The sequence below is a fragment of the Peromyscus maniculatus genome, chromosome 12, assembly GCF_049852395.1.
Source record: "Peromyscus maniculatus bairdii isolate BWxNUB_F1_BW_parent chromosome 12, HU_Pman_BW_mat_3.1, whole genome shotgun sequence".
NCBI classification, from domain to species: domain Eukaryota; kingdom Metazoa; phylum Chordata; class Mammalia; order Rodentia; family Cricetidae; genus Peromyscus; species Peromyscus maniculatus.
In genome coordinates, this window is record NC_134863.1 from 74,299,237 (window position 1) to 74,319,127 (window position 19,891).

At 43.4% G+C, this 19,891-nt stretch overlaps 1 protein-coding gene across 4 annotated transcripts in view; it reads right to left on the reverse strand.

Moving 5' to 3' along the window:
- Positions 1 to 19,891, reverse strand: part of App (amyloid beta precursor protein) — a 231,206-nt gene that overhangs the window by 99,428 nt on the left and 111,887 nt on the right. For all 4 annotated transcript variants that reach the window (XM_006987946.4, XM_006987944.4, XM_006987945.4 and 1 more), the window contains exon 6: positions 3,803 to 4,005. In XM_006987946.4, the coding sequence (XP_006988008.1) occupies positions 3,803 to 4,005 (203 nt within the window). The remainder of the gene's footprint in view (positions 1 to 3,802; positions 4,006 to 19,891) is intronic.

Here is a 19,891-nt window from a genome sequence, read left to right on the forward strand (position 1 = left end):
GAATATTTTCTGGATAAATAAACATGAGGTAAAATATAGTTTCTCTGGACAGGCAAAATAGGGTAGGCTAAATTGAAGGTTATGGCAGTTACCACAAAACCCACATTTCAGAGTTGAAAAAAAAAAAAACCCTGACATCTTGGGCTTATGAGCTGAAAACTAAGAAGTATCTAAGTAGACTGTTGCTTTACTTAACTGGTAATAACTTGATCCATTCGATTAACATCCAACATTTTTTAATTAGCAAAGCTTAAAAGCCAGACGGACTCTGCAGTAACTTGTTTGCCTCCAAAGAATTCCCTTCTCTCTGCAATCACTCATGCAGAACAGACAATTGGGGTTGGAAATTTATGACCATGGTACAAATAGCATCTATTTTCTCCCTCTGTTTATTCCCCTCGAGTGCTGATGGGGTAGGAAAGCAACTAGTTCTTAGGAAGCACAGTAAGGACCCAGGCTAGTCACTAGAGGCTGGTGATGAGGACACGATTTTCTTTCTAGATGGTGGTAGGCCACATTTATTTCCTTCCAGAGGACGCCGAAACATTAACACTGACAATGAGATTGCAACACTGATCTTTGCAAGCAGTGTTTACTTTCAGGGTCCAGAAGCAGGCTCTGTAGAAGGAGTTCTACAGAGTGTGCAGTCAGCTCCGCTTATTGCTGTTGTTCCCAGTAGGGGAAGAATCAGGAAACACCTTCTATATGAGGAATGTACAGGGATGGTTTGTTCCCTTTGATCCTACCATCGAAAACATCTGCATCATGAGCAGATACACTACACCACAGCATGTTTCTTTTAGGCCCCTATCCAAGAAAGATTACTTATTTATACCTTTGGTCCACTTCATGAATCTTACAGAGAATGAACGTATTCATATGAAAAAAAATCTATTTATAGGATAAATGGTGTGTGTGTGTGTGTGTGTGTGTGTGTGTGTGTGTGTGTGTGTGTGTTTGTTTGTCTAGCGTAGGATGTTAGATGTCCTGCTTTAACACTTCCTGCCTTATTTCCTGGACACAGGATCTTTCACTGAACACCTCCCAGCATCCCTCACAATCCTCCTGTCTCTGTCCTCCACAGGCCTGGTTTGCAGGCTCCGGACGCCATGCCCGGCTTTTTTCATGGGCTCTGAGGATATGAACTGAGGTCCTACTGCCTTTGCAGCAAGTGGTCTACCTGCTATGCCACGCCCCAGCCCCTGCTTATCTTTAGAACTAGTGTCTGCTTTGGATTTGTCTTCTAAATAGCTAACCTAGAGATTTCTTTTTAAATTCCTCATTGCCTTGGGCTTTCTAGAGAAAAACTCCATAGGGTGCATGTCTTTGTACGTTCTATGGGGATATCTAAAATTACATATTACATGAAAAGCATCTAAAATTACAAAGTCACACGTGAAAGTGAAAAATAAAAGGACAGGACAAAAATCAGAAAATAACACGACTCAAGGGTAATAAAATCCCATTATCTCAAGAAAATCCCGTCTTGGTTAGAATATGAGCCTAAAGTCACCACTCCTTGTCTCTCTGTGATTCGTAGCGGCACAATCACACCAAACCCCACCAGTCTCAGCACCTGTACTTCCCAACCTGGCATTGGACACATCCACATTTTGGCCCCAATTCCAATGTCTCTGATTCTCTTACATAGGATGTCAACTTGTTCTGCCTCCCGAACATGCCCCTCCCCTTCCACCAAAGCCTCAGTTTGGTTTTCCTGTTCCCTGCTAACTGTGATGTGCACTAGAACAAAATTTACCAGGAGACACTCCACCTGCCCACCCTTGGGGCCCTAGTGTAAATGCCATCTGCTCTTAAGAACCTTCTTTGGTCAATCCGGAGGCTCATTCTGACTCTTGAAGCAGTCTTTATGTTCTTATTTCTCACAGGGTAGGTGATTTTGTATTTCCTTGGCTTTGATTTCTTCCTCCTGTACCTCAGCACTCATGACCATCATGAGCCTATGTGTGCTCATCACCTGTTCCTTTCAGACCTACAAAAAGAGCAGGTGCCAAACATATGCTCCCTAATTCTAAAGACCTCAATCCTGTGCAGAATTACCAGCCACTGTAACGTGCCATCAGGAAAAGAAACCCTAAGAAAAAAAACAAAACAACAATAAAAAAACCAAAACAACAACAAAGTGAGGCTAAAAAATTTCATTAGGCCAGATCTGTGAGTCTTGGCCTCAAGAGACATTTGAAAAAAATTCTCTGGGAAAAGATGCCTTGGGCATGTGTAGAGCAGTCCATTCAGATCAAGGGTACCTCTACTTGCACATTCTCTCACAAGCTAAAATAAGTAAGAAGCTGTCTTCAGTAGGGAATGATAAAGTTGTAGCATGTCCTTGGAACTGCAAACTCCTTTCCCAAACAATCTATTAGATCTGTGGGGGCTGAGTGTTCAATTCAGAAACATGACTTACCAAAGGCTCCAAGTAAAAAACACAAAATCCCCAAACACCCTTAAGTGTCACAAGTTAGTCACAAAGCTATTCACATACAACCTCGCTGACATACTAACTATTCAGAAAAGGGCAACTCAATGGAGACTGAAGTAGAGTAGCTGCTGCTTGGGGCTGTGAGTGAGAATCACCTCTGTGAGTGGGCAGGAGGTATCTCGTTGGGGTGCCGAAATGTTCTTAGGCTGGACTACGGTGATATTAAATAACTGAGTAAATTTATTAAAGTTATATATATTGAAAATTAGCTCATCTTATGGTATATAAATCATACCTCAACATTCTTAAAAATGCAGCAAAGGGAGGGAGCAATAATAAGTAACAATGTACTTGAGTTGGACAGTGCCACATATTCAACTCTAATGAGCCATAATCATACTTTTTAACCAAAAGGGAAAGGAAATTTTACATTGTTATAGCATTTGTGGACTAAAGTTAATATCATTTGCATTACACTAAAATTAAGTCAACCCATATTCATTAAATCTAGTTCTAGAGGCAGCTTTTACTGTAGGGGGAAGAAAACCAGCGCATACCTATTAAGCATCTCAACCCCAAAACACATTAGTTGGCATAACATTTGGTTGTTTACTGTAAAATGGATATTTGCTTTCATTCCCTGGTGATGAAAAGTCTTTTTAGCTCATTTGGCTTACAGCATTCTCAGGAGGACATTAGCAGTAGGAGAGAGCTAAGGAACCAGATTTACAGCTGCTTCTTGAAGAAGGCGCCGCCATACTTTCCAGTTAAACAACTCATACCAGTCACCCACGTTGAATTTCACAACATGAAATAAAGTGACTCTTACCAAATCATATTGAAAATTAGATTTAGTAAAATCTTATGTAAAATTAGTAAAATCTAATGAAAATCATTCCCACAAACAAGATTTCTTGAAATTGTCTCTACGCCCAGCACAGTCCTTCCAATCAAGGAGATCCCAACCTTGGGGGGGGGGCAAAGAGGAGGGGCAATGCTGAGCAGTGAACACCCACCACCAGGGGAGGACTCAGCACTTGTCTGTCAATTTCAGGGACTTCTGGCTAGGTGGGGTCTTATCAAACAGTCTGTAGGATTCCTTAAACAGCACACACCAGGTATAGGAGAGACTGTGCAGACGGGATTTGTATTTGTTTAAATGGATTGCTGAACTGATGGTTGAACCAAATCAAACCAACACCTGTAAGAAAACAAGCACAAGAAGTCCTATGGCTCCGGGTAGGAAAGGGAGGGCAGGGATGGGGGAAGGGGAGGGTATAGTGCTGACTGAAGTCAGTTTCCTCCCACTCTGCTTTCTTTTATCCCAGGACACTTGAAAGTAAAAATCCAACAGTGGATTACCTCGGACGACTTCCTCCACAGACTCGGTGGTGGTGGTGGTGGTGGTGGCAATGCTGGTGGTTCTCTCCGTGGCCTCTTCGTAGGGCTCCTCAGCCTCTTCCTCCACCTCATCCCCGTCCTCCACATCCTCCTCATCATCAGCTTCTTCTTCCTCAACGTCAGCCACTTCCTCCTCTTCTGCAACTTCTACCACTTTGTCTTCACTGGAAGAACAAATGAAAACAGCCATCAGGTACTCAGCCGAACGAAGTGTAGGAAAGTAAAGAAAAATCAGGGAACTTTGGTCATTTGTGAGGGAGCGCAGGATTGGAACACACACACACACACACACACACACACACACACACACACACACACAGAAGGTTGAAAGCAGGTTAAGTAGGAACTCTAGCTGAGGTCAATAAAACGTTTCACAGGTGGACATACAGCACTTCTTAGTTTAATGGCTGCAAAAGGAGGATGATCATGACTCCAACTCCACGACATTATAGAAAAGGCAAAATTATGTAGCTCGTTTAGAGATGCTATGGCTGTAAACATCTATATAGTGATGTACACATGGTAGGTAGTAATCAGAGGTAGAACCACTAAAGGACGTGTCTAGGACATAATTTAAAAGGCTACTAAGGATACTTGTGGAAAGCATCTGGCTGCCAGTGCAGGCCTGGTCAAGAGCATTTGAAGGTAAAGAGAGGGAGAAGCCTACCCTGAATTGTGGTAGGAAAGAAGAGAGGCACACTGGATCAGATCGCAAAGCCAAGACAAATATTTGAGACTGCGAGTCTCTGTCTCGGCTCCGACAAATGAGAAGCGCTATACAAATGGGAGGAAGGGCAGTTGTACCCGTGTGAGTGGCCCCAGCAACAGACAGAATGCACAGGAATTATCATCTGAAGTTGATTCTGGCCAGCAAGAAGCAGCGTGGAGTTGGGGAAAGCAACGGGGATCTGGAAGGCTGTATTAGCTGTGACATGCTGATGTGTAATGAGTGCTGGAGCTGGAGAGATGACTCAGCTGGTAAAGGCTAGGGGAGTGTGGGTGTCACAGACTATAGCCAATTTCATCTGCTCTGGAGACTGGGAGGGTCCCAGCCATGTTTTAGGATGCTCCCGGAAAGCTGAAAGACTTTCAAACTCAGTGTCTGACAGTAGAGCAGAGAGGTGTTTTGGGGAAAATGAAAGGGGAAAGAAATCCGAAGAGATGAATACAGTATGGAGGGCATGCTGTGATCTCCTCTACACTCCAGGGGTTTTTCTGTACAGGGTGTATAATGAATGATGCATATGAGGCCCTGGGGTACAAAGCACGGGATGCAGAACTTAAAAAAAAAATTCTATAAAAATATGTCTTGCTTCTCAAGGGGGCATTTTCCAAACTCTGGTGCAACGTGATAAAAGGACAACACATTCTGAAGCACTTGGCTACAACATAAAGAGGAAATAATTAAGCAGAATAATTTAGTCAAGTGTTAATGCATAATGTGTTGACAAGCAGAAGACTATCTCGGATTATCAAATTTTCATTGAGTCCATAAAGAAATAGGTGAGAAACAAAGATAAGACATTGGCATGGATAATCAGATGGTTTAAGCCTCCGTCTGCTTAGATACAAATGCTGTGAAATAATTGATTATCTTGACAGCCTGCACAAAAATTTCTGTGCACACACCTACCACTGGAGGCCACATTTCAACACTAAACCTAAAGCTGGCCTAGATTTTATTTGGGGTTTATTCTGTTATTTAATCTCAGGTTGTTCTCCTCATGAACCAAACGGGTGCACATCAGTTAGTTTACTGTGTCTGGATCTGCTTTATGCAATCAGATCAGTCACAACTCTCAGGTTCTCCAATGTCAGTGGTGATTCAAAAAGGCAGAGTGTGTGTGTGTGGGGGGAGGGGGGGAGCGTGCTAAACCAGGCCAGGATTCTCTTTAAACCACGAAATACCCATGATCTTGCCCCATGACCGGTGGCACAGTGTTCAAGTGTATGGCCCAGGATTAAGTTAGGCCTGGGCTGTCAGGTAGAGTGAGGAACACATGTTCCTGGATTCCCTAAGGTGCCTTTCCACCCTCCCTTATTACGTGAATGCTGCTTTTAAAGCTCCAGAAAGAAGCCTCGGCTGTGGGAAGAGCAGTTTAAAGTGATCTGCATTCTGGTGGGCATCTAGCCGGCGAGGGGGGTGGAAAAGAAGGAATTATGTGTCCATCATCCCTCACTGCATCTGTGCGCGTAATTTACTGTCATAATAACAAAGGACTGAGATGCATAATAGTTCAACTGGCTGAGAAATTAAATTACTTGCCCTAAGAGAACTCAGGTCCAGTTCTTATTATCATAGCTTTGATTTCTGGAATTAAATTTAGATGTCCGTGAATTCAATTATCTCTCCGGACACTATTTAAAGGGGAAGCACACACCTGTGTTCTAGGGACAGTGCATCTTCTCCAAGAACCCTGACGGCGACATTCTTCCCACCTCTAATTGCAGCTTTTAGACAAACAGGAAGCACTCGAAGGCGGAAACACGCTTTCCTAGCACCAGCTGAAACCCCCGGCCATCGTTCTGTGATGCAAGGGACGTGAGACCAGTTTGCAAAGCTGAGCATAATAATGATGGAGGACAAGAGGAGGGAGAAGTTGGTGGAAAGGGGAGGCTGAGGGATTTCTTAATACACCAGGCAAGAGACACTCCCAGGAAGACAGTCAGTTGCTAAGATGGTAAGGGAGACTATTCCCAGCATGTTCCCCAGCGGTGAAGGCTGTCAACTTACACACAGCAAATGCCTTTTCTGGATTTGAAACACTGAACGATGTGTTTAAAACACAACTGAAGGAAACTGAAACTCCCGACCATCCTAGGAGCATCGGAACGCAGTGAGAGGTCAAAAGGACATGACCACGAGGAAATACATCAGAGACGACACCATGTTTTCAGCATCCAAGACTGTACTCTGGCGGAGGAGAAAGCTACCACAAGGGCGAATCTCCATTTCCGACCAAGCAGAACTTGGTAGAACTGTGTGTGCTGCTGTGACGCGTGAATCAGTCTCCTTAGGTAGCGTGACTCGCACACCAGCTTTCCGTTCCTCCTTAGGAAAGTCATGCAAAGCATTCCACCATTGGCATTCTCTGAAACGGCCGGCCATAGGACATTCCACACATGGCAGAAGGACAGAGATGGTAAGATGATCAGTGCCTGCAGGGTTGAGGCTCTGGAAGGAATGAGGCCTGTTTCCTCTGTGAAGCTATTCTGCAGGACAGGATAATGGGGACCACACACCAAGGTGAGCATGTACTTTCCTGGTAGGCACACTGATGGGGGTTTGAAGACCTGAAGTGAGGGGTAACTGAATCTCTTGGTACCTCCTGACCCGTTTTGCTGTGAAACCCATTACTGCTTTAAAGTATCTTATCAACGTTAAATGAATGAAAGACTTTGACAAGTTTTATTTACTGTTTCATAGTCTCTGTCCAAACTGATTTTTTTCTTCCTAACACAGAAGTTAGGAAACAGCAGAGAGATACTCGGTTCTCCACGGTTATGAGAATGTGAACTACTATCAGGTCTCCACTACAGCAGTGATGAAAACAACCAAAAGCCTGTTCCCAAAATGCTGACAGACCAGAAGGCCAGAGGAGCATGACCAAAAAGACGGGGTTCATCCCTGTGAATGCTGATTGGGGGTGGGGGGGAGCGGCAAATCAAAGTGCAAGGGTCTCTGGGAGTTTCCCAGGATCAAAGTCAGGAGTAAAGAGAAAATAAAGTAACAAACAAACAAAAAAATGCAACAATAACAAAAAAGAAAACAACCCAAGATGAACAGATGTTTTCTTTCTCTTTGGATTGATAGTGTCCTAACTGGGTAAGTCAGTTTATTCAAAAGGAAATCAGTATCTGAGATCATTACTGCTATTTTCAGAGAATGTGAAGAAATATGGAAGAAAGGAAGCTTGCTTTATGTGGTCCCCAGGGAATACTCAACACAGGCCAGGACAAAGAAGACAAAGTCAGGAGCAACCCCCATTCCAAAAGGCTGTTAGATGCTAAACGCAAAAGGTCACATCGAGCCTATTTATTTAGTCATTTGTTTACATTGTTTGAGAGAAGGTTCCAGTCTGCAGCCTAAGCTGCCCTTGATCTCATCATGATCCTTCTGCCTCAGCCGCCCCAGTGCTGGGATGACTGGCATGAACCACCATGTCCCCCTGCTCATTTACTTAACAATGAAAATAGGCAAACATCCAGGCAAGTAAGCCCAGGAGTTGTACAATCTGGTGAGAAGAAAGCCGAGGTGGCAGGAGACGCTGGCTGGCCAGGGTAGGTGTTCTGATCTAGAGGCCAGCTACCTGGTCATGTTCAGTTTTTAAAATTCAGCAAGCTGTAGAGTTGTGCTGTGTTCTTCGTTGATGCAAAAACCCTGTACAGAAAAAAAGGCTTCCAGTGGATTCTCCTAAAGCAACAGCCACTTTTCTTATTGTAAATACTTGGGGGCTGGGAACTCTCAGTATCAAAACTGCAATCTTGGGGCCTCCAGATTTGCAAACATATCTTTTCCTCCAAGCTCCCGGCACAATACATGTACTTGAAAGAAAAAGAAGCAAGACCAGGGTTATGGATTACACATCTTTCCAATCCACAGCTCCTGCAGTCATGGCCTCACCTAGCCAGGCTGAATGAGCCAAACAAATTATCCTCTACATTGACTACTTCATTAACTCAGATCCGTGTACAGAAACAGCCTTCTTCTGATGCTGTAGCATTAGAATGTGTTTCTGATTTTACTCTACAATACTGTGGCTTCACTTTAAGTTACCTGATGAAATACACTCTAAAATCATTTAATGGAAAACTCTAGAAAAAAAAATCACAGTTCTTACTGTACTACTGCTATAATCCCATTTTAGGACTGTTAATCACCTCTTTCTACATGTGAGTACACACTCCACTTTAGTCACCAGTCCATAAGGAAAGCAGGAAACACTTATACAAAACTTAGTATTATGTGATGTCTGTGTGACGACAGAGCCCTTTGGATTGTATCTCCCGTAGCTGCCTTGGTGACACATGGCAGCCAGCAGGGAGTATCAGTCTTTCAGTCAGAAGATTTCTAAAAATCTGATGAATGCTCTTCTCAGGAGAAAGGCATAAAAACTCCTGTAGCAGATACTGTGTAAGGTACACAAGGTCATTCTCAACTCCTTCCTTCCCTCCCTTGACGGGAGAGGAGGATAAAAACCAAAGAGCCTGTTAGTCCACATTGCTGCAACCTGCGCAGCTTGAAGGCCTTGTGACTGACACATTTCTCAACAACCAGAAGCCAGGACACATGCTTGTACTTCACGGAGAAGCCACATCTGGATGAAAAGGCAGTCCAAGTGGCATTGTATTTTTGCCTTTTTACTTCTCACTTTCTGTTTCCACCCGGAAAGGCAAAATCCACAGCAACTATGCATTGGTGGCATTAGGTTTACCAGGGTTCACCACTGGGTAGGCACAGCTCAGTGGAAAGACTTCAACTATTCACCACTATACCAGTTCCAAAGATTTTTGACATTTAAAGCTAAAGTATTCCTTGCTGAGGAAGGTTTACAAACTCAGCTGGAGACCCAACTAAAAGACTTCCACTATAAGAAGATGACCAAAAATAAATAAATAATAAATAAATAATAAATAAATAAATAAATAAATTGAGATGCCTAAACTGTATGACTCAGGCAATTAAGAGTGAGCCACTGGCCCCAACCTTGGTTTGAAATTGGACTGAGTCGTCATTACACATTTAGTGATGCCTATTCTGGGTGAGAGAGTCTATACTAATTGCTGAATGAGTAACAGGAGACCTGTATAATATAAGCTTCAGAAATTCCAAGGAGAAAGTGACTTGTACAAGCCAGAGGCCTCTGAGCAGTAGGGATGAGGCAGGGGTACGCATTCATTATGCAATCAGGAGTACTATGCAAATAAGCATGCTCATAACAAAAGTTCACAGGGACACTGAGTTTTAACAGAGAGGAAAGGTAGAAACCAGGGCTTTTTCCTTAGTGGATAAACACTGAGGTAAAAGAGATATACACAGGTTCAATATAAGCCAATGAATAAATAGGCAACACAACCAGTCACTCAACCACTGAATCACTCCAAAGTATCTCTCTTTGCCATTCCATCTCCCGACGTGCTCTGGGTCATGCCATGCATACTGTACTTGAAATGCTGCTGTCCTGGTTTCCAGAAACATAACATCGTATTTGCTTGTCCCCAGGTATTTGTTACTTATTTGAGCTTACTATACATCCCCTGCTAATGTTTTCTTTGTACCCTCGTGCTCACTTAGGTACTTGAATAGTATTTACTCCTTGGGAAAAGGCAAATAAACACTGCTGATGAAATGGCTAGTGCACGGTGAAAAGATCACTGAATGCTGAGTGGGGTCCTGAAAGGATGGGGGGCAGGTAGTAGGGGCAGTTAAGGCAGGCACACAACTGTGAAGTCCAGCAGCTTCAGGGAAAGAAACCAAGAGCAAGGTGAGGAGCCATGAGTGAAGGGAGAGATGTAGGGTAGAGACCAGCAAGCGGAATGATTCCCTCCGATTAATTTCTCAATGGTGTCTCTGGCTGCTAGGTGGAGTAGACTATGCGGAGACAAGAGTGAAAGCGGAAAGTCTGGACATTGCATGGGGTGCTAGGGTAGCTATATCTCTAAAAAGGAAGGGAAGCTCATGGGTTGAAAGCCAAATGGATAGGAAGTGATTTCAGGATCTGTATGTATGTCAAATCACGATTATGTTGATGATTATGAACAGCAAGGACACCCAAAGAATGAGATCTGACTGGATCAGAGGTGTCTGGTGACACCATCAGATACCAAGGTCATAGATATGTCTGAGTTCCTCGAACCATGGTTTATTGTTCCATAACAGATCCGAACTCATGGGAGGGGATGGGTAGAATGTGACCCGACAAGCCTTCCATTTAAACTAGCAGCACTTGTGAGGAACCGTGTCTTTCCTCTGCTACCTCAGTATCCACGGTAAAATGACTGTCAACAAGGCAGAAACAATTTAACATGTCTAGAGCATGACAAGGCAAACCCAAGGGCTGGGCAGTTTACAGAAAAATAGGCTCAGATTCTTCATCGAGCTTGTATCACAACATTAAAAAAATGCCCTGAGACCTATGAGTTCAATTAACTTTGGTGGGGCTAGGGAGATGTCTCAGCAGTTAAGAGCATTGCTATTCTTCAAGAGGACCATATTTAATTCCAAGCACTCACACTGCAGCACTCAACCATGTGTAACTCCAGTTCTGGCCTCTGTCACCACCTGGCATACATGTTACACACACAGACACACATACAAGCAAAAATACCCCTAACCGTAAAACAATAATTTAGAAAAACAATGACGTTAGGTAGGATGTGTTATAGAAAAAGAAACCATGCATTGGGCAAATTTATGAACTTGGTATCTGATGGTACTGAAAATTTTCTATTCATTTTGTGGGTGAGATGGTATCAGTGGGTTCTGTAGAAAAGTGGTTTTAGAGATGTACTGACGTATTTAGTATGCTCTTGACTGAACTCTTTAAAATATTTCAGTATCATAAAAAAAAAAGCATGGCAGAATGATATTCTGGCAAGGCTTCTAAATCTGGATGATAATTACAGTAAAAGGCTAAAGTGCTTTTTTTCAAGACTATCTTGGAAGCAAGACAAGTCATATATTAAAAAATGTATTGTCTGGACAGCTTTATGAGCCATGTAGGATTAAGGAGAAGCATCTGCAGTGATAAAATGTCCTAGAATCATTTTAAACTCTTGATGTGAGAAAACAAAACTCTAGTTCATCAGAGGCTATGACAGAAAACTCTCAATGAGCAAATTCCTCAAGACCCTGGTATTGGTAAGTGCAGGTGATTGTGTGTGTGTAAGTCTTAGATGGAGGGTAGGGGAATTCATGATCTCTACGCATTGGCTCAACAGGGTTCATACTAGGTTTTAGGGTATGCTCCACTCTCTGGGGAGACTGCAAGAAACAAACCAGAGAATTTCTCTGCCCTCCTGGTATGTACATCCTATAGACTAAGGAATCAAAGATGGCATCCTGTCACTTTACAAGACGCTGAGTGCAAACGGGGAAATGAAATCAGGAAAGCTATCTAGGACACACTGGGGTGAGTAGTGGGGGTGAGCATTAACTTTTCCAAGTAGTGCTATGGTTTGAGTGTGCAGTGTTCCCCATACACTCATATATTGAATACTTGGTTCCCAGGAGGTGGTAACGCTGCCTTAGGCAGCTGTGAAGCCTTTAGGAAACAGGCCCTTTAGGGGAAACTTTGGAGTTATAGCCCTCCCTGGTTCTCAGGTATTTGGTCCCAGCCATGAGAAAAGTACTGTGCAGAGGCAGCTGGAGAAGACACTATGAAACAGGCATTTTAGAAAAATGTGCCCAGTCCCCTCTACCACTGTCTACACACATGAGAACAAATACAAAGCTGCCGGTGATCTGTGAGCTAACTGGTTACCAAGTCTTCCAGGACTGTCTTAACACAAGAAATTAGTGAAATCTCTTTCTCTTTGGTGGGACCTTGGGAAGGAGAAAGGGAAGCTGACTGCGTCTATGAAAACCACAGTGGTTTTATTTGGGAAGTGACCATAGGAACCTTCACCCCTTTTTACAGTAAAATGCAAACGCCCTCTAATATCTTTCACATCTAGGTTCTCAAGTGAGCCTCTCAGGGAGGAACAGACATGTCTTCTTGGCTCATCCTCAGAAAAGTAAGGGGAAAATAATAGAAGGAAAGAAGCCACAGCAGGGCTCTGCAGGGTTTACTGTCCACACACTCTACTACTTTTTGGTTCAAGGGCTTGAAGTTAGCAAGAGGTATGTTAAGTTGCATACACACTAAAGGTAAAATAAATGAGGCCATTACTATTGTAACATGAAAGCCTTGGGTAGGCAGAACACTGAGGAAAGCATATTCTAGATATGAAAAGGAGTTTTCCACTGTAATTGTTTTTCTTTTTCCAGTAAGCCCTGTTTCTTGCCTTGACAAACATCTCAAGAAGTATCTGAAAAACTCTGAGTTAGAGCACCAGACACCCGAATTCCTTAAACAATGCAGAAAATGCGTCAAGAGCAATGCGTTCACAGTGTGGCCACGTATTGTGGTTCAGGTTAAATCCACGACAACAGCTGCTTTCATGAATGCTTTGTTCTTTCACAGAGGAATATGACACTAAGTACACAGTAACTCCCCTGATTAGACATGGTTTCAGTTACTCTTGGTCAGCCATGGCCTTAAAATATTTAATGAAAAGTTCCTGAGAGGAACAATCTATGCGTTCTGAGTAGCTTTTATTGGTGCAACTCTATATGATGGTTCTATTTTATTATGAGTTATTGATCACCCTTACTGTGTAATGTGTAAGTCAAACATAGTTGCCGATCTATTGCGCACAGACTAGTGCACATAGGCTGCATAGAAGAGGCACGATACTTAGCAGGTGTGCAACTGCTGACCACAGGGTCAGAGTCCTACAGAGGTGGACAAGTGAGCATGAATAAAACAGTGCCATAAATGATGTGTTAGCTCTGTGTGTGTGTGTGTGTGTGTGTGTGTGTGTGTGTGTGTGTGTGTGTGTGTGTGAGAGAGAGAGAGAGAGAGAGAGAGAGAGAGAGAGAGAGAGAGAGAGAGAGAGAGAGAGAGATTGATTAGGCAACGTCTGGGAGAGGAAGACTGAAGAACAGCCTCACCATATGGTAAACTGGAAAGCAGTAAGTGAGTGGGAAGCTAGAGGGAAGAACACATGGCAAAGGGCATGACAGACAAAGGTTAACAGATGAAGGGCCTGCAGAAACTGCCAGCAGCAGCTCAGTATGCTGGAGAGCAGGAGCGAACATTCACAGAGAACAGAAGGCAGGCAGTGGCCGTACCATGAAAAACTTTGTCTTAAAGGCTGAAGACTCTGGACCCTAATTCCACCAGGATGCAGTTCCTAACAAATAAGCTTCAAGTAGAAGTGTGGAAGACTGGTCATCCATCAACACACATGAGCTGGCAGAAGCCTGGAGGCCAGACAGGTGAAGGGAGTGGCAGGTGCCGTGTAGAGGAAGCTCTGGGGAAGCACAGCCAAGGAGGCTGAGAAAAGTGAGAGGCTCCAGAAGATAACAGAACTGGTGGCCATCTGGATAGAGGGGTGCAGTGGGAAGACGAATCGGATGCTTCAAGATGGAGACATTGGGTAGAGATGGTTACTAATGGCAACAGGATAGAGCAGGAGGAACGGGTGGCAAGGAGCAGAAGTTAATGGATTCAGCTTTGATCATGATGGATTTGAGACAGTGAGAGATACTGTTGGAAAAAGTCCAACAGACAGCTAAGAAGGAAGAGCCAGAAATTTCGACCACAAAGAGTCTATGAGAAATCTCCTTCTTATGTTCTTATGACCCCTAAATAAACAGCATTGTCCCTTAAAAAAACACAAACAAAAAGTGCTACAATTCCTGAAAGACCACAGATAATGGACTACATGGCCATTCACTGTGTGCATTGTTAACATTTACATTATCACCTAGAATAGAAGCACTTCAGACGCCTAATTGTACAGCTCTCGCTTCCTTCCCTGATCACCCTACCTGTGTATTTCAAGACTGGTGCCTGTGCTTAGATGGAAACATGAACTATGAACTATGAACCAAAGGCTGAGGAGCCCCCAACTGGATCAGGCTCTCTGAATAGGTGAGACAGTTGATTGGCTTGATCTGTTTGGGAGGCATCCAGGCAGTGGTACTGGGTCCTGTGCTCATTGCATGAGTTGGCAGTTTGAAACCTGGGGCTTATGCAGGGATGCTAGGCTCGGCCTGGAAGGAGGGGGACTGGACCTGCCTGGACTGAGTCTACCAGGTCGATCTCAGTCCTCAGGGAAGGCTTTGCCCAGGAGGAGGTGGGAATGGGGTAGACTGGGGGGAAGGGGAGGGGGGCAGGAAGGGGGAGAACAAGGGAATCCGTGGTTGATATGTAGAACTGAATAGTATTGTAAAATAAAATAAAAGGAAAAAAAAAAAAAGACTGGTGCCAATTCAGAGAAACCTGTGAGAGAAATTCTGAGATGGCATCTAGGTTTTATTCAAGAGTTTAACTGGGAACAATGTTTGAAACAGTACTGTGTGTGAGGAGACATCCTAAGGCCCCCAGAGGACACCTGGGTCTGTAGACAAGTGCTGAACTCCATATGTATTATGAGATGTTATCCCCTTTACATATATGCCTATCATAAAGTTTACTCTTATAAATCAGACATAATAAAAAATAAACAAACAACAACTACAATAAGGCAATTAGAATAGTGCCTTATAATAAAAGTTGTATGAATATAGTTCTTTTCTCTCAGTATGGTATTGTATGTTTTTTTTTTTTTTTTGATGGTATGATATTTTATGGCTTCTGTTGAAAAAAAAGCTATTGGTACCAGGTCTATCCTTTACAACCATTATTAAGCAAAATACTTAAAAAAAAAAAAAAAAGCATTATAATACCAGAACTTCCCATCTGATAACAGAGATGGCTACTAACAGCCAGGTAACATACACAGTGTGGATCGTGTCCTGAGCAGAAAAGGAGCAGCAGATGGCACAAAATGTCACCATGCTATTCAAAACAGCAGGCAACTGAAAAGTTTGTGAAGCGTAATTTTAGAAATTTCTAGCTAATATTTTTAGATCACGGAAGCCAAAACCACTCGACAATGGAAGCAGTAAGAATGCTGTTGGATGCGATGTGCTTGAACTTCAGCCAGAAGGGAGGTCCCCAAAGGGACAAGGAGAGTCAGCTCCCCCTCCTCACAGCGCACATCCCATTGGAGGAGAAAGAGACAAGGAGCAAATCAAAGGCTAAAACACGAGGTCAGTGTCAGGACACGGAAGGCAGAATGCCAAGACTGAAATAGTGAAGAATGCTTCTTCTAAAAGGGTGATTAGTTTCATTTCTGCAAAGGGAAAAAAAGGGAGCTGATATCCCAGACCCAAATAAACCGTCCATGCCTCTGGGTCAGGGGAAGGGTATTATAGGCAGAGAGATACGTCTGTTTCGGGATACAAGAGCTTGCTAAGCTGGCTTGTGTGGTACTGAGTCAGTAGGGTTTGGAGAAGCCTGGGGCGATAATTGGGTGGAGGAGCTGGTCAATGTTAAAATATGTGAAGAAGGTAGACCAGGGTGCTGGGGAAGTAGCACAGTCAGTAAAGCAGCTGCCTTGGAAACATAAGAACCTGAGTTTAATCGCCAGAATCTCTCTCTCACTCTGTCTCTGTCTCTGTCTCTCTCACACACACACACATACACACACACACACACACACACACACACACACACACACACACACACACACACACACACACGTAGGAGAATGGTGGCCCAGACTTATCCCAGAGTGGGAAGGCTGGGTGGGATAAGAGCATCTCTGGGACACACTGACTGGCCAGCCTAGCTTATTGGTGAGCTCTAAGCCAGTGGGAGCCTATCTCTAAAAACAAGGTAGACAGCACTTGAGGAACGATAGTCAAGATTATTCTCCAGCTTCCACATGCATATGCACACATATGCATTCACTTTCGTACACAAACACACACACACACACACACACACACACACACACACACACACACACACCATAAAACCACAGACTCTACGAAGCTCTATAAGTTTATAAGTGATACCCATCATCATCACCTTCATCACTCCAAACAAGGCTTCAAAGTATTCTCCTTGCACATCAGTTTCTTAGTATGTTGGAAAGCTACCTGTGCATCTTTGGGAGTTCTATGTGTCAGGCTTATGTATGTACATGCTCCACACTGCACTCCTCTATAGAGGATATAAGCTCAAGTTTGCGTGGGGGAACGGATGAATGTATAGGAGAAAGTTAAGGGCAGCTAGGAGAAAGTTAAGGGCAGCGCACATTAGAAGGGCACTCCAGTTTTGTTTGAATTTTTAAGGCACTTTATTTTTAAGGTACTAAGATTGTATTGGCAAGGATGGACAGAGTTAGGTGAATGCAAACCTGGCAGAATTTGCAGAAGGAACAATGTGGAGTCCCCTAAATCTAACTTCAGGAAGTGTTTTTAAAAATAGAAAAGATTTCATAGAACCTGAGTTGGGGGGTAGGGCAGTCATGAACAACACCTATACACATTGGAGTTCATTGATGTGTAAAATAATCAGGCAGCCTGGGCTGAAGAGGTAAGTCTTGAACGATTTGACTTAACTGATGTTCAAAGTCAAGACAACAAGAGACAAAGCTACACAGAGAAACCCTGTCTCGAAAAACAAAAACAAAACAAAACAAAAAAGACGAGAGAGAGAGAGAGAGAGAGAGAGAGAGAGAGAGAGAGAGAGAGAGAGAGAGAGAGAGAGAGAGACGGGGGGGGGGGGGGGGGGGATCTACAATAACCTAAGAAAGATGACCAGGGAACAGAAAATCAGTGGACAATGTAAAACAAACAGTGATGGCCAGATAGCTATAAACCAACAAACAGAAAGACCCAAAAGCCTTGAGAAAAGAGTGCACAAGAGAAGCAGGCTGGAAATGATAAGGATAGGCAAGTTACATATGGAAAGGGGTTCCTAACAGAGGAAATAAAAGATTCCAACTGCCTTTTAAGCTTCAGGTGGTCTGTGACAAGAATCTGCTATGAATGTTTGCATTCCTGAGCCCACACATGTCTGGGCCTTGTCTGTGCACATACTGCTTCCTGATAGAAAAATAAAGAGGGTCTGTGGAAAAGCCTGTCACTCATACTGATGACAGCAAGAACATTCAATTTAGGGGTCAAATCGAAGACCACAGATGTCATGAATGTGTATCTGAAATACTTACACAGTCAGTTCCCACGTGCATGCTTAGACAAGAGGCTGTCAAGTAGAAGGAAGTTAGAAGGCTCCCTGTTACACATGCTCTAGGTCCTGGGATGCTAAGGGAGTTTTAGCACCTGCATGGGTTTGGGATGAGGTCGGCGTCTCATGGGATAGGTGCCGAGAAATGCCGTGTTGTTGGACTTAGCATCTGAACACTCTGTGATTAAATGAGATGCTGCTGTCCTGGACAATCTTGTAGACACATTTTCATAAACCGAGAGTACTTCAGTACTACTTCTGCTATTTGTACAACTCCTTGGCTCCAGTTTTCCAATAACAGTAGCTATAAAACTCTGCTGGAGGCCGCTTAACATATCAAAGGTTACACAATGGAAGGGAATGAACAGTTATTCCAGGGGGCAGAAGATTAAAAGCTTAATCTTCTCTTGCTTATAATTCTTCTGCATTTCTGAAATGCATAACTGAGATCTATAATAGAAGTTTTTGAAATACGGCAATTGAAAGTTTCAACAGCCACTAAGTCTCTATTTAAAATGTCCAAGAGAATCAATGTCAACCACATACTAATTTAATAGACAATTTCCAGTCATCGGGAATCAGGCTTTTCCAGTATTCTTGCATATTTAAAATAATTCTTGCATATTTAAAACATAAAGTAGGCATATAAAAAAGAATATCATTACTTGCTACTCCCAACAGCTACTTTAAGATGTTCTCAGCCTCATCTAACACAAAAGGCCTAAGATGTCCTTATCGATTACTATCATATTATAATAGTTACACGGCCTTAAAAGAGTCAACTGAAGAGAGAACGCATTATAATAACCACGATTATCTGACAGAAGTGGAACACTGGACTCAGGGCCCTAAAGATCGCTTTTGTAATTGACAGCATGGAATGGGCACTGGCTGTGAGCTCTGACCAGGACATTCCCAGCCCCACCGCGGTCTGCCCCTCTTCAAGATCCACTCTGCACAGTACATATGTGTTTGTTCACTAGTCGGCAGATCAAAAAGCAAACATTGCGATACAGATTTTCTAAAAATGTATTTTTTAATTTATTCTTTGAGAATTCACCCACGTTTACAACGTCTTTTGGTGAAATTCATCCTATCTTACCCCTCCTTCCCCTTCCTCTCTCATCTCCCCCTTTCCCAGTCACCTCCCAACTTCATGTACTCATTATTTATTTACATATTAACCAGGCAGTCTACTGGTGTGGTGGCGCTGGCATGCGCCTAGGCCGAGGGCCAACCATGGGTGCGTGGGCAACCTATCCCGGGCTACAGGCCTGACGAAAACTGACACACGCTCCCCATGAAGCGATCACCTGCCAGTAGGTCCTCAAGTAGGAGTGAGGCTTCCTGGGCCCCTCCACCAGCCACATTAGAGTTTTGACAGGCTTGGTATTGTGTATGTAGTCACAGCTGCTGTGGGTTCACGTGCATCGGGCCGATCAAATCACAACAAACCAAACCAAAACCAACCCCTTCCTTTGGTAGTAGCCTTTGGCAACCTTTAGCTCTTACACTTTCTGTGACGATCCCTGAGCCTCAGAAGCATGACACAGATGTCATTTAGGGCTGAACATTCCACCGTCTTAAGTCTCTACAGTTTGACTAGTTGTGGGTCTCTGTCTAAAAGTCCTCCACTGTGAAAAAAAAAAGACCAGCTCGCTTGCCAACGGGACTTCTCTTTCCTTACCTACTTGGACTCGCTAGTTCTAGTTCCAGCCGAACAGGGCAAATCCATCATCGTTAATTTCAAATTTAAATCCCAGTCCACTGGAAATGTTATTTCATAAATGTGGCGAGTGATAGGGTATGGTTTCAAACCTGCCTAACTTATTAATGACTGACTTCCTTCTACAGAAAAAAACATGGGTTTATATTTTGCTGAGTTTCTTTTTTTTTGGTTTTTCGAGACAGGGTTTCTCTGTGTAGCTTTGCACCTTTCCTGGAACTCACTTGGTAGCCCAGGCTGGCCTCGAACTCACAGAGATCCGCCTGTCTCTGCCTCCCAAGTGCTGAGATTAAAGGTGTGTGCCACCACCGCCGGGCTGCCTTGCTGAGTTTCTTATGGAAAGCTATTGGTACTAGCTCATGCTGTGTAGTTCTATTAAGAGAAACATCTTTGGGCATAACAATTCAATATGCAAATTAAATTTTTCAAATGACTTTTACATGAGACAGTGATAAATTCCATATAAACAAGGGG